The 27,891-nt window shown below is 30.6% G+C and overlaps 2 protein-coding genes across 2 annotated transcripts; one reads left to right on the top strand and one right to left on the bottom strand.

Moving 5' to 3' along the window:
- Positions 1-566: 566 nt before the first annotated feature.
- Positions 567-20,109, bottom strand: LOC143911462 (endocuticle structural glycoprotein SgAbd-2-like). The gene is made up of 2 exons (XM_077430335.1): positions 20,025-20,109; positions 567-1,563 (listed from the first exon to the last, which is right to left on the bottom strand). The coding sequence occupies exon 2, from the start codon at positions 1,525-1,527 to the stop codon at positions 1,240-1,242; it is 288 nt and encodes a 95-aa protein (XP_077286461.1). The 5' UTR covers positions 1,528-1,563; positions 20,025-20,109; the 3' UTR covers positions 567-1,239.
- LOC143911451 (facilitated trehalose transporter Tret1-2 homolog) lies at positions 19,976-24,538 on the top strand. The gene is made up of 2 exons (XM_077430322.1): positions 19,976-20,533; positions 23,081-24,538. The coding sequence occupies exons 1-2, from the start codon at positions 20,458-20,460 to the stop codon at positions 24,454-24,456; spliced, it is 1,452 nt and encodes a 483-aa protein (XP_077286448.1). The 5' UTR covers positions 19,976-20,457; the 3' UTR covers positions 24,457-24,538.
- The last annotated feature ends 3,353 nt before the right edge of the window (positions 24,539-27,891 follow it).

Here is a 27,891-nt window from a genome sequence, read left to right as displayed (position 1 = left end):
GTGCAATACTAATGGGTGACTTCAAACGTAATATCGACATTGCACCGACCTGCAATTTCGTTAGGTGATTTGTTAATTTGGGTTGTACATTATGGACCATCGTCAATAATTTCGTATCATCCAGATTATAATCAATTTAAGATTTTTCAATTTTATAGGAAAATACTGATTTTGCCAATTTGCGTACCTACTCCAAAATACCTATATAGATACTAAAATTATGATTTATTACATTCGAATATCACAGGCTTAGAATATTTTTCCATATAGGTCTTCGATGCCGGTTCAATATTAATAGAAAATAGAAAAACTTTGTCTTCTGTATCCCCTACTGTCACTCAGTAACATAAAATCACGTTTTTGAGTTACCAGAGCGGAAACTAACCAATCTTTACTAAGTTTGACCCACTAAATTTGAATATGATATTGATTTTTGTTGATGGGTGATCGTTTACGAGATATGAGCGTTTACAAACATCCGCGACTTTTAAAATTTTTGGCTTTTGCGGTATTTATAGGATTGTTACGCTCAAAGTGAGTATTGGAATCAATAGTCAGATATTTTTGCTATTAATTTTTATATTTAATTTATTTACAATACTTCTAACTTATTATCTAGCGTATTTTAAAAGTCAAAAATATATTTTTTTTTACAGACTTTTTTCCCGTCCTATTTTTCATTTATTTGGCTTTTGGATTTTTTTAAACGCTCATATCTCGTAAGCGTTCACCCATAAACAAAAATAAATATCATATTCGAATTCAGTGAGTCAAACTTAGTAAAGATTGGCTAGTCTCCGCTCTGGTATTTTTTTTTGTTGCTCAGTGCTGTTAAACAGATCCACCATTCATCCAATCCCTCCACTATTCCGAAGGCTTCGTTTGTGAGCAACTCCAGCCACTCGGGTTTCTTCGACGACATCATAAATCCAACGTCGTATAAAAACTCCTCCACTGGGGGGGACTTCGTTTGGAAGCATGAGTTCACAGAGTTGGCCCGCGGACCGAGCCCTTTATAATATTATGTTTATTTCAACAAATTTGCAAATTAAATTAATTTAATAATTAATTTTGTCTATTAATTTGTAATTTGAAATTGTTATTGAAATTGATACTTCATCAGGCTTATCCTTAGTATCAACACAAAATTAAAAATAAGGGTTAAGGAATGAGGATTTTTTTTTATTTATTTCATACATTATCGACAGTGTTTTGGATTTTGGTTCATTATTGATCTACCTAGGCAACGACAGATTTGGGCAAATGGTCACCTATGGCTCTGAATCCGAGATGATCAGCGACGTACGTGGTACGGAAGACCTGACCGTCTGGAGCGGTGAAGGTGAACTCTCCAATTTTGTGGAGGACGTGGTCCTTTCCATCAAGGGTCGGCTTTAAGATACCCTGTTCAGCAACTGATGTTCCATCGGCACTCAAGTATCTCAGAGAGAATTGGCCAACTTCGTCGTGCTTCTCGGTACGTTCTAATACCGGAATGAACCTAATTGAAGCTTCCGGGGCAGCCATGGCGGCTGCTACGACGAGGAGAGCGAAAACTGCGACCTAAAAATAAATGATTAATTTGATATATCATTCGCAATTTCCTTTAATATTTTCAAAACGAGCGGAAATAGAGAAAATAATACTGAGCCGAAAAACAGATTCATCGGCGGACACGTCTATCGCAATTAGCATCGAAAAGTGTACACTCTACACCCTACGGGCCATGGAGACCATTTTTTCATGAACGTTTTAAATCCTATTGCGTCATTAAATGCAATTACAGTGGTATAATACGATTTCCTGTAGCGCCACGTTGCCTAGACTCTAAATAAAAATAATCACAAAGCTCATTATGAAAATGTTTTGTGCTTTTAACATCCGGTCCATTATTTAATTACATTACATTCCGTGTCCTCGATATACCATTACGAATAGAATCACCTGTGTTATATTTCAAATCTAAATAATGCTTTATCTGTTGGGAGACAAGATCCTCGTTGCTGAAGGTCTGACCGCACTAGTGGATTACCTAAGTGGTTAGGTTAGGTAATCCGCATTTGAATTGCAGCGACGCGACATTACGCAACAAATTATATCAATCATTCGTTTGGTAGTCTCTGACCTCTGACTAGTCACGAAATGGACATAATTGGAGTGTCTTTGCCATGTGAGGAAGACGAAGAAACAAGAAAAAACAGAAAATATGGCTACATGCAATTTCAAATTCACGACGTGAAGTGGCAAATATGAATTGAAGTATACGAATGAAGTGACGTGAATATGAATTTACGACGTAACTATACACTTTTGCCACGGCTTAAAAAGGCTCTGAACAGACATTGAAATTTAATAACACAATACTGACCATTTTGTCAATAAAATACTGGCTAAAAACTGATTTATATACTGGCCATTTAATTTGTTGCCGTCGTCTATCAATTTTTTTTTAAATCAAATCTCTCCGTTTGTAGCCAGGATATACTCACTGTCTTCATGGTAGGTTTATTTGTTGGTTGTCGAATAAATTTGAGTCTCTAACACGACTGGTGTACAAATCATCAAATTTTGAACTATTTATAGGTGCATAAATTGTAAATGTATAAAAACCCGTTTATGCATTAAAATGAAACTGGTATTTAATAGTGTAGTTTTCGTTAAGTATTTAGGACTAATGTCATATGTATGGATGTATACTTATGTACATATATATATAGTAAATACATACAGGCAGTGCCGGCCTTACACAATATGGCGCCCTCGGGCTAAGCGCATAGAAAAAATTATAAATGACGGGTTCCCATCCTCCTTTTTTCAGGCTTGGGGCCGGCAGCAAAATGGTTAATAAGATTTTTCAACCCCAGGTGAAGTTAAAAATAAATAAATGAAATGATATTTCAAGCTGAAAATTCAATAGTTTCAGCGATTGATAATAGAAAGTTTCAAAACAAGAACGTCTATTTTGTGACAATGTAGACCGGAGATGAGTTTTAGTTAATATAAGTTTCGAAAAACTACGTTTACCACTTGCTACAGTTTCAGGCAGTGTCAGTGTCAAATGTTCAGATATAATACTTTTAAATTATGCTGTTTTATCAAATTTAATACAATGAGTTGATTAATTTCACCTTGAATTTTATTTGAAAAAAAGGCTTTTGAATTATTAAGTGAAAACTGTAGCTGTCTTTAATTCGCCAAAAATCATTTTCGGTAATTACCGGTAATTTTCCAATTTACTGGTAATTAACAAAGGTGCTTTTTTGTCGATTTACCGGTATTGTTTATTGTTTATTGTTTATTGGCACAAAGTTTATCAAATCTTGGGGGCAATATGGAGAGTGCCACTCGTAACTCCTTTTCGACTATTAACCTGGCTCGATATTTAGTTTTCATTGCAGCTAGTGCCGAAAAGCCCATTTCGCATAAATAAGACGTTACAAACGGTAGAAGCACTTGCATTGCTTTGCAATACAAAGATTCATACTCTCCACTAAGATTCATCCAAAATTTAATTATGGTTTCATTTTGAAACTTTTGTTTTAGTGAGCTATCGCATGATAATTCTATCAATTTTTCTTTTTCGATGGTTGTCAACTCAAATTCGTCTTCTTCATTGTAGTTAAATGGGTTCTATATCCACAAAAACTTGAAATAATTGGAAAAATGCAGCACTAAACCATCCAAGTGGCCAATAAAAAGGTTTTAACTTGCTTCAATATTGGCTGTGGCCCAGAAATCTTTGGAAAGTGAAAACATATCCAACTCATTCTTTTGTAAATTTGATTTCCATAACTTCAACTTTTTAATGAAAGCTTTTAGTTTGTCTTTTTGTACAAGTGGATGTATTTGTGATCCCTGCATTGAATTATTTAAACCGCACAATGTTCCCAAAATTTCAACCAAATAGGCAAGTTTAACAATAAAATTATCGTTCGTCCACAAATTTGCCTCTTCATGCTAGTTTTCTTCGAGAAAGGTTGCTAATTAAATGTGTATATAAAAATAAATATTCATGCATTGCATTTTTACTGTTAAGCTCCGATATGAAGTTTTATTTATTTGTAGATATTATGGTATGAAAATTATTTTTTTATTTAAAAGTTTTGGTGCCTCCCCTGGCAATATTCCGCGCCTCCCCAGGGAGGCGCGCCTCCCAGTTTGGAAACCGCTGCTCTAGTACATACACATACTTCAGATTGATACATATTCATTATAGGTTAAAATAATCAACATAGAAAACAGTTGAATAATAAAAATGAATTCGTAAACGACAAATATTATTAATTTAATTACTTATTATGAACTAAATCCAGTAACTAGCTAACTAAATCCAGTTTACCGTTCGCAATCATACAGCAAAATGTTAACATGTTTTAATGACGTATTTTCCTAAAATCAAAAGACAAACGGATGCTTTTAACGATTAAAATCAGTCATTTGTTAGTATATTTTTATCAATTATTCTAGGAATAGAACGTGCATCGCATTTGCAAGCTTTAGTTAAAAGTTTCATAGCTAATTTGCAAATAGGTAAATGTGAAACATTTTTATCTTTATGATCGATGTAAAAATTCATTAATCTTGTACTTTTAACTGTCCGCTGGTTACATGCTTGAATTTGCCGAGTGTAACTTTACAAATTTGTTTTTAAGATTGTGACGAGGGAACTGACTATTCTGAACACCAGAACGGATCTTACAAACCGTATCAACTCAAGTTAATAACATAAATAATACAAATATAAATTTGCAGCTTGATACGTTCAGGAGTGTGGATAAAATCGTGTGGTCACAACATTTTTCTAAGAGGAATCCCACTTATAAAATTTAGTTATTATTTTTATTTTCATCACGTTGATACAACGATTAATTTTCCCGTGAAGAGCACACACGTTTAAGGGTACGAAAAAAATTGTGGATAAAAAACCGAACAAGAGTAAACTGCCACGTACGGCTAGGCAAATTTTATATGTAACTTGGTATTAAGCTAAAACTTCTTGATTTGAAATATTTCAGTTCAAATATTTAACTATAAGGTTTCTGAGAAAAATCTGAGAGGTTGAGGTAAAAATATTTAAAAAACATTGAGGTATAAAATGAACAATATCTATTACATATAAAATAAATTGAAAATTTGGATGTGACCAGTATTATACACATTAAATATCAATATAGAAAAATAATTTGAAGGGTCAAAATAAAATAATGAAATATTGTTTTAAAAAAAATACTACTTCTGGTTTACGAATTCTGACCGAACCCTTATTAGTTCTAAGTTAGCACATAAATAATACAGATATAAATTTTCAGCTTGGTACGATCAGGGGTGTGGAAAGAATAGTGGGCACAACATTTTTGACCTTTCTAAGAGGAGAAAATCCCACTTCCGGTTTATTAAATTCAGTGATTTTTTTTTATTTTCATTACATTGATAGAAGAATTATACTTGAATTTTTTCGTGAAGATCACACATGTATAAAGGGTCGAAAAAAATAGTGGAAGAAAAAATCTAACAAGAGTAAACTGCCACTTCCGGTTGAGGGATGCTTAGAAAATTTTATACATAACTTGGAATTATGCTTAAACTTCTAGATATGAAATTTGAATTCAATAAAATAAAAGGTTTCTGAGAAAAACATTAAAAAACTCGATTATCTAGAGTAAAAGTACTACTTCCAGTTCAGATAAAAATATTTGAAAAATATAAGGGTTTAAAAATTATAATTTCTATTATATGTAAAAAATATTTCATCCGATTAAGTAAGCAGTTTGAGAGATAATTGAATTCAAAAACTTAAAAAAAAGAGGACACCTATAAGCGGAGGTACCATTTCCGGTCAACTAAATAATTTGAAAAAAAATGACGTCGTGTCGATAAAAATTTCAGTAACCGATACTAAGTTTGGGTTTGATAAGACTAACGGTGTTCAAAAAATCCCCAAAATACACAGACACACAGACACGTGATCAGTAATTGACCATGAAAACGTGATCAGTAATCGATTCTGAGTTCGAATCAGTCAAAATCTCGAGTTCGAATTTTCGCATAATCACAAAGCTTCACCTATTGTTACTACGTACATAGATAAAGTAAAAAACAGACAAGAATCTCATAAATATGTACATATGTATGTTCAATATCATCATACGTGCCATTCTCGTGTTTATGTGAACGATAATATCCGGAAATTAATTAGTGTCTATACAAGGCGTTTAAGAATATTTTAAATAATGATAATGTATTTAAAGTGCTATGAAGGTTAGTTGGCATTATAATAATTAAAATAACAATAAATGTAAACATTTAAACATATGTATACACACACACATGTGTACATATATTGCATAAAATCTAATTTTCGCAAAAAATAAATCTTAATTAATTAATTTATTCACCGGAATTAAAAACGCGCCATTGTTTCAAAATGGAAACAAAAAGAAAATTTCTCTGTTAATATGTAAGACTATTAATTAATGAACACCGTTTAATTAGGAGAATTTTGTACGAGTATAATAATGAAAATTTTGACGTCCACAAAGATGTAATGCGAGTGTATTTGTAAACGTGCGAAATGATGATGATGATGATGATGGTTTTCACGCACTTTACACGTGACATAATTATGTCATTTCTTTCGAGCATCAGGTATGTATATGTATATAATAAGAGCGTTACATGGCCCATTATCATAATGCTAAATCTCAGTAACAAATTGTATGCATATTTCAAGTCAAAGTCGCACTGTGTTTAATCAGGATGTGCGTGGGTGGTGACGTTCAATCTAGACCAGTTTTATACGGAAACATGCTCATGATTTATCTACATAAAATACATACATCGTAATTGATATGAATGCTTTGACCACCTTGAATGTCATTTCCGATGATCCGACCGTAGATTATTTGTGAAATGTTTTCCGATTTAGAATTTCTAAGAATTGCCAATACTGTCAGAACATATTGCGCGTAATTATTTAAATGACTGCTGACGTAAATTCGCTATATTGTTTGTTACAAATATTTTACATACATATTTTTACCGGATCATATTACAGGTTTTTCATTCCAGATTGACCCTTTTTCATTTCAAATTGATCCTTTTTCATTTCAAACCTAACCTTTTTCTTTTCAAATTAACCCCTTTTCAATGTCAAATGTGTATTGTGCTAATGTCTTAATTTTAATATTGTGTTAAACATAATGTTTTGCGTTTTACAATATTTTTACTGCTGAATACTGGTGGCCTGTAAATCGAATTTCGAATTAAAATAAGTGATAACAATTTGTGAATTAAGTCAAATAGAAATGGTGATTTTGGAACTGAAAATCGGACTCCCGCCACTTTCAAATTTAATGACTTATATGTACATACATATGTATGCACATTGAACTGAAAAAAACACAAAATACTAAAATACGTAATTGAAATTTCGACCATATTCAGAACTTTTTTCTGAAATTTTTACGCTTCAAATGTCAAATACTCTCACTTTCCACTACGTATTGCAAACTACGTGTAGTTGGCTTTGAAAGCCAGGAATAAAGCTCTAATATGTACATACAGTATACATACAGACCACTCGAGGGGCCCCGTGTCGGAAACCATACCTATTATATCATACTTCCTTATTCAATTATTAAAACAAATATAGTTACGTTCATATACATATGTAGGTATTTTTCTAATAGTTCTGATAGATTTTTCGCATATTAAAAATATATCTAAAATATATATACATATTTTTTTAGTTCATCATAAGGGCCGATTATTTTTCCCAGGGCTCGGGATTCTTCTCGGCAGCCCAGCATACATTATTGAAATGGATATACATATATATATGTACATACCTACATATAATAACATAGTAACCTTATTTAATCGAAATTACTGTCGCACTTATCGATCTCGTTAGAATCCGACGAGTCTTAAGGTAGATGCTGAATCCAAACATAAATTTAAAATTTCGTCTGAATATCTCTAATTATTCAGCAGTAAAATAAGTTACGCTATTTGACAGCTGGCGCCAAATCGGCGCTGGTGGGAAATCCGTTGTTGGGAGATCAATACCGGTTACTGGAACACTGGAAGAAAATGGGGAAATTTCAATTGTTACATACACTTTCAACGCGCTGAAAAATGTTTATCTATCGTGTTAAGTGATATCGAACAATTTAACGTATGCATAATTTAATACTGCACTACATTATACATATGTCGTATTGATTTAAATTAAAGTACGAATATGACAAATTAGTTTTTTCTCAATTTTATCACAAACACACACACAAGAATAATGAGATAATTTCTAAGTTAAACATAAAATAAAATACCTATGTATGTACATATATCCGATAAAATACTTTATTCGATTTGTATTGGAGACGGCAGTAGATAAATGTAAAGTAAGTTCAGTGAAGTGTAATGCGGCAGCAAACTGCATCGTAAATTTTGCGTTCAACCTGACTCACCGAAACGAGTTCAGGTTGAATCGAGAAACTATGAAATTTGTAACCAAATACAATGCGAGCTTTATATTGAACTAAAAATGGGAGATACGTAACAAATATAGCCGCAAACCTGTATTTTTTTTGCGAGTTTCGAAGACGATTGAAAATACATATCTACCCTAAAATTTATATTTTTTGTGAACATTACATGCGCCAAGCGAAAGCTCCGTATACGTAATAAAATAATAATGAATATATATATATATATATATATATATATATATATATATATATATATATATATATATATATATATATATATATATATATATATATATATATATATATATATATATATATATATATATATATATATATATTAATAGCTACTAATCTACGGATCATTTTCTATTTTACAATTTTTATTTTATTTTATTTGTAATCATAGTATTATATTATTCTAATGTTAATGTACTGCATAATAGAAAAAAGAGCTCAAAAACCTATTTAAAATTCTTATTGGAAAACATGAATTACAAGAGTTCTATTCTGAATTCGGAAATTGTGTTTGTATCAATTGTAGAAATTGTGTGTGTATCAATGTTTTTTACCGTCAATTTTTATTGAGTTCCTTGCAGAAATCATGGTTAGCTATTTTCCAAAATGAATTTCATATATTATTGAGAATATATGTATATGCATACATAGTTGGGGTGGACAACTGTTACATATGTATATGCAGCAATTCGAATTTACCTTACACAATCCATGGATACCCATTGTGTACTTACTCCGAAATGTGCATTCGAATCGAGAGCCAAATTCCTCAGTTGCGTAGAGGTTCTACGGCGTGGTCCAAAGCTAACTTTTCTCATTGTAATCCGAGCTTTTCAGTAAACAAAGCCTATTGTTCGCTTATAAGCAAAGTTGTTCAAATTGCTGTTGGTTAATGCCGCATCGATGAAACAGGATGCGAACGAGGGACTATTCGATCGGGACATAGTTAACATACCGAACGCATCATTGTTATTGTTGAACATTCACCGTGAAAGTTTTCCGGCGAGAACAAACGATTAAGCATACAATGCTTAGTTGTTGATGGTGTACGAGACACTTTATAATTTCGAAAATTAGGACACGGAAACCATCCCATCATGCGGAAAAACTTTGTACAAAAATACTGGATTTTAAAAAATAAATGTTTTTTTTAAAAGCAAGGTTTTATATTAAAAAAAGTTATATACATATATGTATGTATATATTGAGACAGCAGATAATGGAGCTAATTCCAACTTGTTAGAAACCAAAATAGACAAAGAAAACCAGAATATTAATAATTATGAAAGAGATTGTGAAGCGAATATGCTACCTTCCATTGAGAACTGCTCTTTCCCTCATCAATTCAATTCTTAATCGGTGCAAGCCTGTTGCTTTGTTTTTGAATTAAGTATGTAGTCAGTGTGTATTATTCATACACAAATCTATCAACTGACGTTTTGACATGTCGAAAAACGAATAATAAAAATCGTACGAATCTTATCGTACGTTTAATTAAAATATTTTTTTCGTCAATAGTGCACATCGTTGTTGTATCATTTCAAACTTTTTTTTCAAGTTGAAATGAACATCACTATGGTTATGAAATCTGTTTTGCTAATGAGAAATGAGTATTTAATTAGCAATGCAATTCTTACACATCTTACAAATTCGACAGATATTTTATATTTGACAAGTGAGCAATTTTACGAATAACATATGTAGGTGTAATACTTATAATGTTTCTCTTATTTTAATGTTGATGTTTAACAGCTTAACGGACATTTTGTATGCTATTAAAAAAAATCAGTTGATATTTTTGTTACATCTTAGTTTAACCACCGACATTTAATTTAACCACCGATTCATTAATTTATTAACGTGGTTTTAGGTTGTTCTGTTATTGAATATCCTAGTTAATTTATTAGTGACATCTACCACTAGCGGAATATTACTATTCTGGGAGTGTAATTTTATTTACGTTTACGTTTTTAAATTTATGAAATTATGCATTTATAACAATTGCTAAATCACTGTAATATTAAATTAAAGTTTTTGGAAAAAATATGAAATGGGATTCTACATATGTAGGCTCATATTCATTCGAATTGAAAGGTTCAGATGAATCAACGTCTATTTGCTGTTCTTTCAGTTTTTCCAGTAATCCCAATAGACCTCTATCTCGGTTCGGCCGTTTTCTTCACGAAAATATTTAATCTTTGCTCAAATAGCAATCGAGATTCCCTAAAGGACCTCTATTAACACCATCTTTTGGCCTTTTTTGCGCGGCATCATAATTCTAAAATAGATGTGCTTTGTGGCAAAATCGGTTCAAATCACGCGACTTTCAATAGTAAATAAAATATGGAAATAGAATAGAATAATGTAAAAAGCGAAAGAAAGCGTGAAACACGTCTGAAACGACAAGTTCGCGTTCTGTTCTGCTGTTTTATGTTTGACTTAATTTATTTTCAAAATAAAAGCTTAAATATGTCTTTGTAACTTATGACACATCGTAGATGACAATAGCTGCCGTTTTAAAAGTTACATTTTATTGCAATATTTTCAGTGAAAACAAAATGGAAATGTCAAATTTTATATTTATACAATTGAGTTTAAAATATAAGCTTAATGATCATCAAGTATTATTACATATTTATGTATTTTTAAATTGTGAATTATCATTTTTTTCGCGACAATGTTGAGCCGAGAAATTAGGATTAGCCTTAAATATTATTGACAATGATGTATTATTAAATTAAATTATTTACAGTTATTTTACTACCTCGTCTACTTTAGTTGGATCCTTTCTATATTTATGAACAGCCTAAAAATGTCGAATGAAACTCGTATCGGTACCGAAGAATTTGCTTTAGTGCTTTATTTATGTGTTTTCATTTGATAGACGGTCCACATGCTGACTTCTGCCCGAAGGCTAAACTATTTTATTGTACATACATATGTACATTTGTATGTATTGCTAAGCCATTAGTTGATGAATTTTTCTGTTGACGTTCTTTAGAAAAGCATACCTTTGCACAGTTAAATTTTACATACATATATATGAACATATTTACAACCGATAATGTGAGATGACTTACATGCATACATGTGTTTGTCTGTATGTACATACATATATGATAACATCAGGACTCACAAACTTATAAATTTATAGCTGCTAAATTCTGATAGTTAATAACTGGCGGGCTCTTAAAAGAACATGTCTCAGCAGTGGAATTAAAATTTGTATCCCCCCCCCCCCCCCGCTATTCTATTTTTCGTAGAAACTGTCTAAATACATATATGCAAATGTATACATAAATGTTTGCATTTGTATATACATATGTATGTAGATAGATACTTACATACATATATTATCGCCAAAATTTTTCATGAGAATTATATGTATGGAAAATTTAAATATGAATAAATATGTGAATACTTATCATTTTATTGGTTGATATTTTTGATAATTAATTGAAACGATAAATATTTGCGTACAGTTTTTGTCAAGCAAGAGACTCGTCTGTTAAAAAATAAACAAGTGAATTAAATTTAAATGCAGATATTTTCACGTTATTTATTTTAAAGTTTTTCTTACGTATACATATTTGACAAAAACATAATAGTTCCGTCACTGTAAGGTCTACTATTTTTTCGCATAAGCAAGTCAACAAGCGGTTCGCGGATATTCGAAATTCTTGATACAAGTTTTATATATTTAATAGATAGTGAAGTATATGATAATTATCATAACCATTAAATCGTGGACGTATATAGACATATATAATACATATATATAATCAGTTACATATACAATAAATCAGTTATCATTCAATTAAATATTTTAGATGTAAATCAATAGCCATGTATATTATACATACATGTACATGTATGTACATATGTATATATATCGCAATAGTGCCGTGCCCAGGATTATACATACATACATATATTTGTGTGGGTGAGTAATCTGATAGAACTTAATAAAATAATATGAAATATAATTAAAAACAGCATTATTTTCTAAATACAACACTTGAATTTTTTGGAAAATTCTCTTTATGTACATAAGTATAATGTTTTCCCGGATATCCTAAACCTCTACCTCCACTTTCCCCTATGGGCGAGTCAATTTATATGGATATTTTAAAAGTAAATTACTGACATCTATTGCAAAAATGTTGCAACTATAATAATTACATTGATTTTATTTTAAAAGTTTAACAACAAATGTTCAGATGACACTATAAATTAAATATCCATTTTGAAATTATTTGTTGACAAATATTAGATAATAACGGCAAATAAACCATTAGTTAGCAATTATTCACAACATTCAAGAACATTGCATGAAAACGAAAAATTGCATGAAAAATAAAATAAGAGATAAAAATGACCACTGACACGAAAGCCATGTGAAACGTAAAGGAGGTATGTAAAAACGGGACACTACGTAAAAACTTTGTTATAAAAAAATGTGTTCAAAAATTCAAACGTCCAAAAATTTTATAATTTTTCCCATAACCTAATATTAATAATTATTAAGGAATAATAATTTATTTTTAATATACAATTCTTGTGTACAGGGAAAATCGTTCATGCGCCGCAGGCTGGTATTTTTTCTGAAACGTTTAAAATTAACAAATTAAGTAAAATATTTTTTCCCAGAACGCATATATTTATTTAAAAGAAGAAAATGTAATAAGATAAATTAAATACATAATATTGTATTTTAAAATAATTTAAAAATTAAGCAATTTTTTTTTCAGAAAAATGTAAAATGATTAAGGATACAAAATATTTCAATGTTACTACTTTTTCGAAAACGACGGGACGAACGCAAAAAACGTAAAAACCAGACTATCCCGGCCAAAATGGGACTTATAGGATACGTTTTGGCATTAAACCAGCGGTTTCCAAACTGGGAGGCGCACATCCCTGGGGAGGCGCGGACTATTGCCAGGGGAGGCGCCAAAAATTTTTAATAAAAAAATTATTTTCATACCATAATATCTACAAATAAATAAAACTTCATATCGTAGCTTAACAATACAAATTCAATGCATGAATGTTTGTTTTTCTTTCATTTTTACATACACATTTAATTAGCAACCTTTCTCGAAGAAAACCAACATGAAGAGACATGGACTTGCCTATTTGGTTGAAATTTTCGGAAAATTGAGCGGTTTAAATAAAGCAATGCAGGGATCACAAATACATCCAAAAAGACAAAGTAAAAGCTTTCATTAAAAAGTTGAAGTTATGGAAATCAAATTTACAAAAGAATGAGTTGGATATGTTTTCACTTTCCAAAGATTTCTGGGCCACAGTCAATATTGAAGCAAGTAAAAATCTTTTTACTGACCACTTGGATGGTTTAGTGCTGCATTTTTCCAATTATTTCAAAGACCTTGATTTCTCAAAATTTTTGTGGATACAGAATCCATTTAACTACAATGAAGACGAATTCGAGCTGACAACCATCGAAAAAGAAAAATTGATAGAATTATCATGCGATAGCTCACTAAAACAAAAGTTTCAAAATTAAACCATAATTAAAATTTGGATGAATCTTAGTGGATAGTATGAATCTTTGTATTGCAAAGCAATGCAAGTGCTTCTACCGTTTGTAACGTCTTATTTATTCGAAACGGGCTTTTCGGCACTAGCTGCAATGAAAACCAAATATCGAGCCAGGTTAATAGTCGAAAAGGAGTTACGAGTGGCACTCTCCATATTTCCCCCCAAGATTTGATAAAATTTGTGCCAATAAACAACAACATCCTTCGCACTAAATTTTGATGTGTTAGACGTAGTTTAATTAGTAATTTAATATAAAAATAAATATAGATGTTCGTATAAATTTATGTTATAGCAAAACCTTTTTATTATTCTGTCTATTGTAGTGTTCAGTATTTTTTTTTAAATTAAGGTTTATTATTTAAAACGTGTCCATTAACGTGTATTATAACTATTAAAAAATAAAAGGTAGGGAGGCGCGGAAAAAAAATTTTTTTTAGGGAGGCGTAGTAGCATAAAGTTTGGAAACCGCTGCATTAAACGATAATTGCTTAAAATAAGTGTCTGTCAACATATTGTCATCGTGTACATGTGCGACTCAGGGCCTCTCAAAATATGTACATCGCCGTTCGATTGTCGGTAGACCATGAAAACGCGTTAAATAGGAGATAATTTGCTTGACCTAATCTTTCAATAATTTCAGAAACCAAAATAAAACGTGAAAGTTTGTCATCCTAGAAACCTTGGAAATCATTCACAGCTGTATCAATTACCATTATTGTTTAATTTCTACAAATATTCATAAGTATTTATTATACATGTACATACATATGTACATATGTGTATGTGCGGTCTCCATGACGAGACAGAATGTTAAATTACAGAAAACGCAAATATCGGAAGGCAAAGATCGAAAATCGAAAGATCTTGAGTCGAAAGATCAAAAAAAATGGTGCATGGTAAACGGTACATACTCTCTTAATTTTCGCGAGCAGGATACAACAGGAACAAGAGGAACAGGCTTTTCCTCCCGTATTAATGTGCGCGCGCAGAATACTAGGGAGCAGGACTGTGGAATCGAATTCGGAGTCGGATTCGTAAGAATTTAACCGACCCCGATTCATTTTTATTATTTTATTTAATTAATAGTTTTACGGTGTGCGTCAACTCGGGTGTCCAGGAAATCCAGTAATAAATTGAAATTTTATAATTTCTTCATAAAAATTATGAATTCAACATTTTACGTAGTAACAATAGATGAAGTTTTGTGATCATACGAAAATTCGAACTCGAGATTTTGACTAATTCTAACTCGGAATCGATCACTGATCACGTTTTCACGATCCAAAAAAAATGTGTGTCTGTGTGTGTGTATTTATTTTTATATTTACTTAATTTGTTTTGTTCTTAAGTACATTTGTAATTAAATAGTTTTCAATTAATTAGCGTGAAGTATGGTATGGTGTCATTGAATATTTAGGACAACGTAGTACGTATGTATGTAATACGAGTATTTATCTATGTACCTATTTTGAAATAATTTGCATCAAATATGACGATGAAAAACAATATAATGCACGTGCATTGACTATAAATGATGTGCATATTTCATTTAAAGATTTTACTTTTAGAGAATATGATAGCTCCACCATTGTCATCGTTGAAGAGTTTTATTTTTACACAATTTACGATACATCCAAACAATACACAATTAACGATATAAATTTAGGAGTTAAAAAAAACACATGGAAATAGTAAAAAGTCATTTTTGAACACCGTTATTCCTATCGAACTGAAACTGAGTATCGGTTACTGAAATTCTTATCGATACGACGTAAATTTTTTTCACATTTTTAACTTAGGTGTCGTCTTTTTTTTAAGTTTTTGAATTCAATTATCTCCCAAACCGCTAACTGAATCGGACTGAAATTTTTTACATGTAATAGAAATAATAATCTTTATAACCTTATATTGTTTAAATATTTTTATCTGAACCGGAAGTAGTACTTTTACTCTACAGAATCGAAGTTTATGTTTTTCTCTGAAACCTTTTGGTTTATTGGACTTAAATTTCATATCTAGAAGTTTAAATTGTAATACCAAGTTATGTATAAAATTTGGTAAGCATCCCTCAACCGGAAGTGGCAGTTTACTCTTGTTCGATTTTTTATCCACAATTTTTTTCGAACCCTTAAACATGTGTGCTCTTCACGGGATAATTCAAGTATAATCATGGTATCAACGTGATGAAAATAAAAATAATAACAAAATTTTATAAACCAGAAGTGGAATTTTTTTCAACCTAACATGTGTGTTCTTCACGAAAAAGTTCAAGTATAATTTTGTTTTGTGACTTTCTTATATTCCTCAAATACATACATATACATAAAGTCATGGGTTAGTCACACCTGAATTTTTTTATTCTCATTTCGTTCATTAAATTGATTTATTGATGTATAAAATTCATATACATACACTATGATTGTACTTACTTTTAATTTATACCTATTTCATTACCAATAACTCAATAAATTGGGTCTCATGTAAGTTTTTAATGATTTTTTTAATTCCTTGAATTTTTTTTATATTTTGAAAGTCGCTATTATTAATATTACTAACAGTTTCACACGTTCTCAAGAAAAGCTGATCTTACTAAAATCGTTCAAAAATATGAATACACAATATCGCTATTCTGTGTGTGACTATGTGTGGAACGCTCACCGTACTATATATGTACATATGTATGTAGGCTAATAAACGGAGAACTACATATGTAAGTCTTTGAGCATTTAGCGCATTTATTAAAAACTAGTGTTAGACCCGTTGATTTCAACGGGTGGTTTCGAAAAGGAATTGAAACTCGAATAAAAATAAAGTTAAAGATATTGAATCGACTGGTTTCGGAAAGAAATTGATGCACGAATTACGAATGACAAATTACGAAGTGATTACGAATTACGAATTACATTTTGTGTATCGCCGACGCCTCCGGCACCCCGGGGCCTTCGCCCCCGGCGCTTCCGTCGCTCCGGGGCCTTCGGCCCCAGCGCCCCCGATGCCTTTGGCACCCCAGGGGCTTCGCCCCCAGCGCCGCCGACGCCTCCGGCGCCCCCAATGCTTTCGGCACCCCGGGGGCTTCGCCCCCAACGCCCCCGATGCCTCCGGCACCCAGGGGGCTTCGCCCCCAGCGCCGCCGATGCCTTCTGCACCCCGGGGCCTGAAAAAACTGGGAAACTGAAAAACTGAAAAAATGAAAAAAACGAAAAAACTGAAAAAACTGAAAAAATGAAAAAAATGAAAAAACTGAAAAAATGAAAAAAATGAAAAAACTGAAAAAATGAAAAAAATGAAAAAACTGAAAAAATGAAAAAAACTGAAAAACTGAAAAAAATGAAAAAACAGAAAAAATGAAAAAAATGAAAAAACTGAAAAAATGAAAAATGTGAAAAAAAAAAATTTGTTCCCCATACTGGTTGATTCATCATGTTCGGCGAGAGTTAGGACACACACACACACCCACACACACACACACACACAGATTACCGTCTTTATATATATGACTAGTGAATAGCCCGATGAAACATCATCGCATGGGTGTAAAATTATTATATACTCTTATAAAACTAAAAAAAAAAATCGGGAACCGGAACCGTTATTTTCGTAGACTCTTATAGATAGTTTTCAATTCTTTATTTGTAATAATTTTCGATTCTTAAAAATACGCAGACTCCCATGGAGAGTTTTCAATTATTTATTTAAAGACTTCCTATTTTTTTCTATTATTATTAGCTATCGCCCCGAGCGATACTGCAAATCGAAATCGATTCACTCGATCCATGACACCCGAAATTATTAAAATTACGTATTTTTATATGGCGAGAAGGAATATTTCAATTAATGTTTAAAAAAAAAAGGCGAAATGAAAAATTGGATTTGGCACGATGTCCGAGACCATTACCACATTAGACCCATATTCAGGCTATTTGGGGTGATCGGTTCGAGTCGCGACAAAGTCGTCTCGTCGAAAAATGAATTAATCGATTTTTATCGATTCGTTCATTATGTTCGGCGAGAGTTAGGACACACACACACACCCACACACCCACACACACACCCACACACACACCCACACACAGATTACCGTCGTTATATATATGATTATTTAATTTATTTATTTATATATTTTTTCTATTGGTGTTTTATATAGTTTATATTGGTGTTTTATATAGGTAATTTTTAACCTGTTTTCATGTTAAACAATTAAATATAAATATATTTAAAAGGTATTTGAAAAAAATACGACCGCATGCAGATCGAACACTGGACCGACACATTTTTTTTTTGTTTTTACTATATCTATGTACGTAGTAACAATTAATGGAGTTTTGTGATCATGTTAAAATTTGATTTTGAGATATTAACTAATTCGAAATCAGAATCGATCACATCGATCGTAAGTTTCTCTCAATTTGTATAGAAAATGGTCTCATAACCGGTATGTGTATGTATCGGTAAAATTTTACTTTAATCGATAAATCAACAAAGCATATCTTATCACATCTCTCTCCTTTATTTTATCTTGTGGTAACACTGATATGTGGTACATATGAACATTAGTATATACACATGTATGTTTGTAAAATGAATAACACTGATATGTATGTAAAATATGTAAAATGCATGTACATATGTATATGAAAATATCTGTTACTTAACATACATAATTCTGTTTGGCTTCGTTCTGTATAACTGTTAACGAAATACATAAAGAATGAATTTTTTTAAAGTTATATCATATTAAATTAAGTAATAAAGTGATTTTAGACTTAAATAGACCCGAAGTTAAAAAATCAAACTTTTAAGTTTGGTTTTTTTTAAATGTTCAAAAATTTTCAATAAAAAAATACGTAACAAATTATTTAATATGTAACTTGTTCTTTATCATTCGCATGCGAAACAGGTTCACAGATGAATGCAAACGTACATTCATGCAAATATAATAATAACAAGTAGACCAAATGTGAAATCAGAGGAAACTAGACACTTACTACATATATTTCATTTTTTATATAAACAATAGCTGAAGTTTTGAAATTCGTGGAAAAAATCTTTATCTTATAAATACAAAAAAAAGTGAATCTGGTTTAAAAAAAAAGTATCGCTGTCATATTTAATCACATCATTGGTCCGGACAAAAATGCAATCTTTTTATTACAAAAAAAAAAACTAAATAAAAGGTCTTAAAAGCTTGTTGACGATGACGTCAAATTTAATTATATAAAATTAAATCAATTTAACGGATGTACATATGTATGTACAATGAGACGTATTGAAAAACTATTATTCATATTAAACTATTTTTTATTTTCATGTTCTTACAATTTTTTACATTTTAGAAATAATAATGAAAAATGTTTCACTATATTAAATCATTCACAAGTGTTATATATACATACATAGAGATGTACACAAGTTTCGAATATTAACAATCTTTGATTTATTTATTAAATAATTTAAAAAGATAGCACAAAGGCAGAAATTATCAACCATTCTTCTGAAATCATTATTCATTGCAATGTACGTATCATGTCCAGTGTTAACAAACTGTTGGCCGTATGATTTATCATTTTGTCAAAAATACTCCAATTGAAGAAAAATTTTGCTTTGAATTGTCATTCTTTATTTATTTAACTAAATTAGAATACGATTAGAAACATTATTGCTTTCTTTCTAAAAGTATTAAGCAATCACACTAATATTAATTGTGAACAAAATCACAAACTACTTCATCGAAAATATTATATTTAACTAAGCATAATAGTCAAAAATTCAATAGCAATAAATTGGAGGGGAAATCGAATGTTTAGTTAACAAACCCTTACAGATAATCTTAATAATATAGAACGCAAATAAAATGTTGGCTACGCCGGAGATATGCCCGTTACACGTTCACAAGTTTCGCAATGGCCACTTTCGAATAAGCCATTCAAGCAAACGAACCGAGAAAAATCTACATACAACAATAACAAACGAACTCAGTCGATGTCGAGTACTCCATGGTACGTAGTCGTCTTTGTCGTCTGGTCGAGTTTGCAATTGCCCACGAACTAGTTCCACTTCTCCTATGCTTAGCTATATAGCTTTCCGGGAACTACATACATCCATATGTTTGTATATATGTACATAGAGATCGACGAATGATCAAGTGACTGAGAGTTTTTGCTACCTTCCACTTCTTTGGCAACACGCAGCCGTTTCAATTAAAAACGACCGTGTTTCGCCGATTCGCCAAAGAGTGGTCGGTCTTCTGCGCGAGCTCACGAAGACATCGCGTAAACACTGACGCCGCGCCGTGCAAAAATATTAGGAAGTGTTTTCAACCTTAGTATGTTCAGCAAATAGTTCAAATTTTGCTTCATCGACAAGTTTGTAAATTAGAAAATATAAGAAAATGACTGTAGAAACCGGAAAAATGGCGCTCGAGAGGGAAAACAAACAATGGCCTCAATGGCTGGCCGTACTTTCAGGTGAGTCTAAGGAATCTCGGAGCTAACCTAAACCTCAATATTATATAAATTTCAATTTTGCGTATTTTTTTCAATAATCAGTTAAAATATTTGAAGGCTCGCGGTCAATACGCGTGACACTCATCGTAACGACGACTGTTTAAATATTGTACCTATGTTTTTACGAAGAAGACTGTTTGCTTCATCAATTTTATAAAATGTGTTATCACACAATGGGAATATTCAAACGTGTTAGCTTCAGTTATTAAATTTTAGATAACACACGTATTATACATACATACATATACATACATTACATACAGGTACGTAAGAAACCTAATAAAATGTCCGCCAAGTTGGGTAATTATTGTTCACATACATATTAGAAAGTGGAATTATGAAATGTTGGTTAGGATATTCTTTGACTAGCGGACATCGTTGAAAGATTCGACATTAAGTAAATGGTTTTTTTCTGGTCTTACTTAGTACATTGCTTTTTAGTGATTTGAAAGATTATATTCTTATTCTTCAGAATAATAAGCATATATGTATATATCAATTACATAATACAATAAAAACTGACGAAATATTTGTATTTTTAATAAAAAATAGTAAAATCGGTTATGGTTTTAAACTTCGGGAATTTGTAACAGCCAGTAAATCATAATTATTACACTAAAAATAATTGGCTAGTACATTATAATTATTACATTAGTTAGTACATTATAATTATTTTATTGCAAGCCAACTTTTCCTATAATATTAAAATATAAAATAAAATTTCAGAAACGCTTATTTATAAAATGTGTATCTGCAATAAATGTCAAAACATCTATGAGAGTGGACAAATAAATCAATAAACAAATTTTAATAACGATTAGTTTAACTTTATACCTCTTTATCTTTTTATTAAAAACCTTGTAATAAAATGGTTGAGGAGCAATAGTTTTAGCATTTCTTATAAATAACTTACATGATCGTAGGTACATATATATTGTACATATGTAGGTATGATCAAAACCAACTGTGATTTATCAGATTCCATTATTTTTTAAAAAATATAAAATAATTAGTTAGTATAATAATGTTATAGACACCATTAAATAAGCCGTTATAATTGAAAGTGGGATAAGTCCACTTTTCTTAATTTCGAGAAATATCTCGCAAAACATTAAATATAATGTTTTGAATTTAACAAAATTTTAAAATACTGCTCGCTTGTAATACGATTATTCTGATTTACTGAGATTCTGAACGTATCAAATGGAAACAAATGATATCAATTTGTGAATGAAGTCAAACAAAAATAGTGTTTTTGGAACTCGAAATTTGACTTTCGCCACTTTCAAATATAACGGCTCAAATACATACATATGTATGTATATATTATGTATATGGGTATAATTAAATTACATTTCCCTCCGTGATACACCGTTTAAAACTACAATATATTATAAGATCAATTGCAATTCACATAGCAACATTATTGACGATATTTTTTATTGCTTAGAATATTTAAAAAAATCCAGCATAACAACTAAAATCTGCAGACTAAACCGCATAATTAACAATCTGCATTGAAAATTTAGCGGCCTTCAACACGTTGAAAAGGAGTGTACTTAACGTCGTACACTCTGACTACTGCATGTTTCAATGAAATACATATATATGTACATATTACCATAATGTACATATAGGAACTTTTGAGTCATTCGAGCACCTGGATGTTCATCGAAATATTTCAGTTGAATTTGTTTTCAATCCAATTTGTAAACATGCATTCAAGCGCGAATTACCTTCAACGTTCGTCTCCTATTTGGATCAAACGTATAATTATTTACGGTACATATAATGTGTATGCAATAGTTGAAACTTTTTCAAATGTATAAATATGTACGTACGTAAATATATCCTGATACTGCTTATACATACATACATATTATATATGACAAATCATTAAAACTCATAATTGCGGCCGACTACCATGAATAAAAAAAAATGATAATCGTATGTATGTAAGTATTGTTGAGCACTGAATTATTGTTTCCAATGCGACGAACTAAAGCTTTGTTCTTTCGAAGTATGCAAATGTAGTCAGGAATTTTCATTGAATGTCGTGAATACAATTCCAGTGATGTCATTTCGAAAGTCTCTATAATTGCCTTTGATGTTTTTTTTTTCACAAACGTTTAGTTTGCACTTTACTTTTGCATTTCATAATTATCGACTGCATGAGAATGCTACTACATGCATACATACATACACATTAATCTAGCATTTGGAATCGATTTATATTTCATAATTCAAAAAAAAAACACTTTGTTATAGATACGTAATGGGACACAATTTATATACATATATGTATATGTACATACATGCGTATATTTATATATATATATATATATATATATATATATATATATATATATATATATATATATATATATATATATATATATATATATATATATATATATATATATACACACATTATAATATAAAATTAAATCTTTTGTAAATAGCATTATTTTTTGTATTTATTTAAAATTGTGTTTTTACTTTTTTTAGCCACACTGTGTCTGTTCAACGCTGGCATCTGCTTCACATGGTCATCACCCTCTCTAGCCATTCTACAAGGTCCTAATACGCCCTTCAACATCACTAATGATGAAGCATCTTGGATAGCATCATTGATGCCTTTTGGGTCAGCTTTAGGTCCAATTTTCGGTTCAATGTGTGCCAGATATTTGGGACCGAAACAATCTATAATAACGTCTGCCGTACCTTTCCTCGTCAGCTACATTCTTATCATATTTGCTAAAAATGCTTCATATCTGTACGCGTCAAGATTCATATCTGGAATAGGAGTCGGCTTCGGATTTTCATCTGTACCTATATACATAGGTGAAATAGCTGAGAATCACAATAGAGGAGCTCTCACTATAATGATGATGCTCATGTTAGGATTTGGAAGCGGTCTTCCAATTTGCGTAGGACCTTTCTTGACATTACAAATGATGGCTATTGTATCTTGTATTTTTCCCATCCTCCTGCTTGCCACTTTTGTATTTATGCCCGAGTCACCATACTATTTGATGCGATTAGGGAAAGAGGATGAAGCGAGAATATCTCTTCAATGGTTGAGAAGGCAAAAGGAAGGAGAGGCCGTTCAAGGTGAAATTTCGCAAATAAAAAAATTGGTTGAAAATAATTGTTCATTTTTCGAATGCTTCAAAGAAATCAGAAACAAACCAAATCCAAAAGCACTGTTTCTCATATTCAGTACCATTTTGGCACAGCAATTTAGCGGTGCAATGGCTGTCACATTTTATCAAGAACAGATATACGCGTCTAACGACATTCCAATCAGTCCATATTTAGCTGTGATTATTTCCCAATGTCTCGGAACTGTATTTGGAATAGCTTCCATATTCTTCATAGATCGTTGGGGAAGAAAACCTTTACTGATATTATCGACTAGCGGTTGCTGCTTATCTACAGCTCTCATTGGTATATATTATCAGATATCGTACATTCAAAACGATTACCCAGATGTAAAATGGTTGCCGGTGTTGGCAACGAACTCTTTGATGATATTCTTCTCCATAGGCTTGGCCCCTATACCTTACACGATTTTGGGTGAAGTGTTTTCGTCGAGTTTTAAAGAAGCTGCAACTTGCATGATATCGGTGGGTGGTGCAATTGCAAGTTTCACGGTAACCAAATTGTTTCAAGTCTTTCACGACTCCTTCGGTCCTGCTTTCGTGTTTTATTCACTTTCGTTCATGAGTTTCACTATGCTTGTTGTTATGATCGTTTTCTTACCAGAAACAATGAACAAAAGTCTCTTGGATATACAAAATTTATTACTGGGCGGAAGTGAAAGAGACCTTTCGGCAAAAGTAGAATTGGACATAAAAAATAAAAAAGTAGCAAATGAATAATCTGCGTTGCAAATAGTACGAAATAGCTAAAAAAAAAAGTACAAATTTTTTTATAAAAATATTACCTGGAATGTTTATATTTAAATAATATAAAAAAACCAAGCTATCCATGGTAAAGATTATTTGAAGGAATATGTATATTTGTGTGTGTATATAAATATATATACAGGATGTTTGATAGCTAGGTGCAAAGCCTTAAAGGGTTAATAGCTCATATCATTTAGAACATGTGTGAATATATATATATATATATATATATATATATATATATATATATATATATATATATATATATATATATATATATATATATATATATATATATATATATATATATATATATATATATATATATATATATATATATATATATATATATATATATATATATATATATATTATGGTAATCGGATAAATGCACTCAATAGAGCCGCACTCTCGAGACATCCAAACTATTAAAGATGCTCAAGAAGAACTATCGCTATAGAATTAAAAAATAAAGCGTCAGGGGGTATTTGTGCGCTATCCGAGAATGTTAACCCTTTTTTGTGGAATTCCATTTTGCGTATGTCATTCTTGAGCGCTTTTGAATATTAGGATTCTCCCGAAACTGCGCCACTATTCATTTAAATTCAGTGCATTCTTCTGGGAACTATGTATATTTTATATGCGCAAAACAGTATTAATCTCTTTTATCTTGTCAATGGTATTAATAATATATTTTTATGTTTCTGCAATTGTATGTACATATTTCTTTCATTGTATAATATAAGATATATGTATGTTCTTATTTTATTATATGATATAAAAAATATTTTGATAAAAATTAGTTGATAAGACAGGTAAGTGCGTATTGTTTACATAGTAAAGGTGTTTACAATCAAATCCATGCTAAAAAATTGCACGTGCCATTTAGGTATTGACACTTGATATACATATATGTATTATACATAGTACAATTAAAAATGCGTATGAAATTATAAGAACACTGTTTATGTAGTTCGATTTACTGAGAATCGAGTCAAGGTAATCAGGTTTTTTGATATTGAATTTTCATATTACCAAATTGATTTGTCACGCACAAAAAAGCTCTGATATAGTAATATAATGTATATGCATATCAATTAAAGCTAATTGTATTTTTCCAATCAAAATAATTAAAGTTTTATATTTTAGACAACTATTATAATATACGTACAAATGTATGTATATGTATGTAATATATATATATATATATATAAATATATTACAAATATGTATGCACATTTGTCATGTTTACAATGTTTAAGGTCGTAAAGTTGACATAATATTAAATTTAAATGAAATTACGTTTATTGTTTGTATCTTACTGTAACTATGTAGTTACTGTATATTGTGATATTATTTGTATTTGAATTAAATCAAACCTTAACTAGACTGAAGTGGTTTAACTATGTATATCAAATCATATTCATATTATATTTATGTATACACATTACACTATAATATCGACACACATACATAAATACATATATGTCCATACATATACATACATATACATATACATTCGCTGACCATACTTCCTTTATTTAAGAGGACAGTCCTTTATTTCACTTTATTTCACAGAAATATTTAAAGATGCAATTTATAAATTTTATCAAGCCTGTATTGATTATTTTAATAACTCAGACAAATGGTTCGTGGAAATGGAAGTATTTTAATCGGTCAAATTACGAGAAACCCAACTATGGACGAAGATCGAAGAGGCTTTTTCTAGTAACTACATAGTTCTTAAATATACTTGATTGTAAATTATTCTATGACATTTCGGGCATTAAGAGTCATGTCACAAATAATGAAGAATGGTGACAAAATGACAAAACTTGCCAATGTACATATGTAGGTGGGTTGAAATTTTCGAATATTTCACAAAAAAAAAGGTGAATTTCCTTATGTTTCCCTGTATCTAATGCTCCCATTTAACGATTATTTTCATTAGTAAACAATATGTGGACCAATTAAAAATAGACACATTAGAAGCATGCATTCATACCAAATGCAACTTCGAAATGAGCTGTCAACATTTTTTTTATATTTTTGAAGCACGAACCAGGGTCATTAAAACATTATTAATTTTGTGAAAAATATCAAAATGAATGTCATTTAAATTTCAATAATGTAGTATGTACCTACGTATTAATTTCTTTCAGCTGAAATATCAACATTTGAATTCCAAATAATGCTTGTATGCAAGATTTTTTAACCATTTCCATTGTGCATACATTGTACATATATGTATGTATGTACATACATACATAAATAAGAATCTAATGTTATTACATATACAATATTTTAAACAAGTTCTTCTTAGCAACGACGGCGATCAATGAACTTGATCTTGTCACGTAGTCGTAAAATGTTGTTTTCGCAAGCACAAGGTAACTAACTGCCCATACGTTAATACATATGTACATACATACATACATAGGTACATACATTGTATGTATTCACATACAAATAATTCTCACGCATATAATAGCTACGATAAAATCAATCAAAAAATTTGCATTGTCAGTTCGTAAGTGTCTCTCCATACATCACTTGTGAATTCTCTTATCTGGATTAATATACGAACTTTTTATTCAAGTTTATTCGAATATGTTCGAGTTAATGAGAAATCAATGTTAAGTTGGACGAACGCTAAATTGGTTAAAGGTAACATCTACTTTTGAATATTCACACAATGATGGAACAATCCTCCACTCTGTTTTAAGAACTTGGTGTATGTACATATGTAAAGGTTCGTCGAGGCTACAACGAGCAACACTACACACATATGTTTATTATATGAAGGTATCTAAATGTACACACGAATCAGAAATCCCAGCAATTATTGGAACTTGACATTGTATTAACTTACATTTTTTAACTTGCCAATAAATTGATAAAATCTACGGCAAACTTGTTTACTATCACGGACAAAAATATTATGTAACAATGAATAAATTCGATAACCCGTTATTAAGCTGTGAAAATATTCTGAGAATCGCCGTAGGAATTTCATTTCTACGAATGACGCTTGCTATAATTTGTATTCAGAATAAATTTATTTAACATTCGAATCACATTCGATCCCCAATGAAGAATTATGACCTCAAACTTGTCTGAGGCAAACAAAGCATAAGGTTAATGTTTCGGTAATTTCCTCTTAATTTGAAGGCAAAAGATGAGAGGGTTTTGTCATCTATTTGTCAGGCCAAGCAAGGTGATATATGTATGCATATATAATACTTATATATGTATATATATATATATATATATATATATATATATATATATATATATATATATATATATATATATATACATATATTTATATATATATATATATATATATATATATATATATATATATATATATATATATATATATACATATACATATATTACATTTAA

The sequence above is a fragment of the Arctopsyche grandis genome, chromosome 1 (assembly GCF_051622035.1).
Source record: "Arctopsyche grandis isolate Sample6627 chromosome 1, ASM5162203v2, whole genome shotgun sequence".
Lineage (NCBI taxonomy): Eukaryota > Metazoa > Arthropoda > Insecta > Trichoptera > Hydropsychidae > Arctopsyche > Arctopsyche grandis.
The sequence above is the reverse complement of the archived record's forward strand: the minus strand, read 5'-3'. Positions and strand labels throughout refer to the sequence as shown.

What these genes read in the sequence shown, in the direction of transcription:
- LOC143911462 (XM_077430335.1), bottom strand. Translation starts at nt 1,527, where the DNA reads ATGGCTGCCCCGGAAGCTTCAATTAGGTTCATTCCGGTATTAGAACGT.
- LOC143911451 (XM_077430322.1), top strand. Translation starts at nt 20,458, where the DNA reads ATGACTGTAGAAACCGGAAAAATGGCGCTCGAGAGGGAAAACAAACAA. An exon ending in ATGGCTGGCCGTACTTTCAG is followed by an intron (nt 20,534 to 23,080) that starts GTGAGTCTAAGG and finishes TACTTTTTTTAG; the next exon opens with CCACACTGTGTCTGTTCAAC.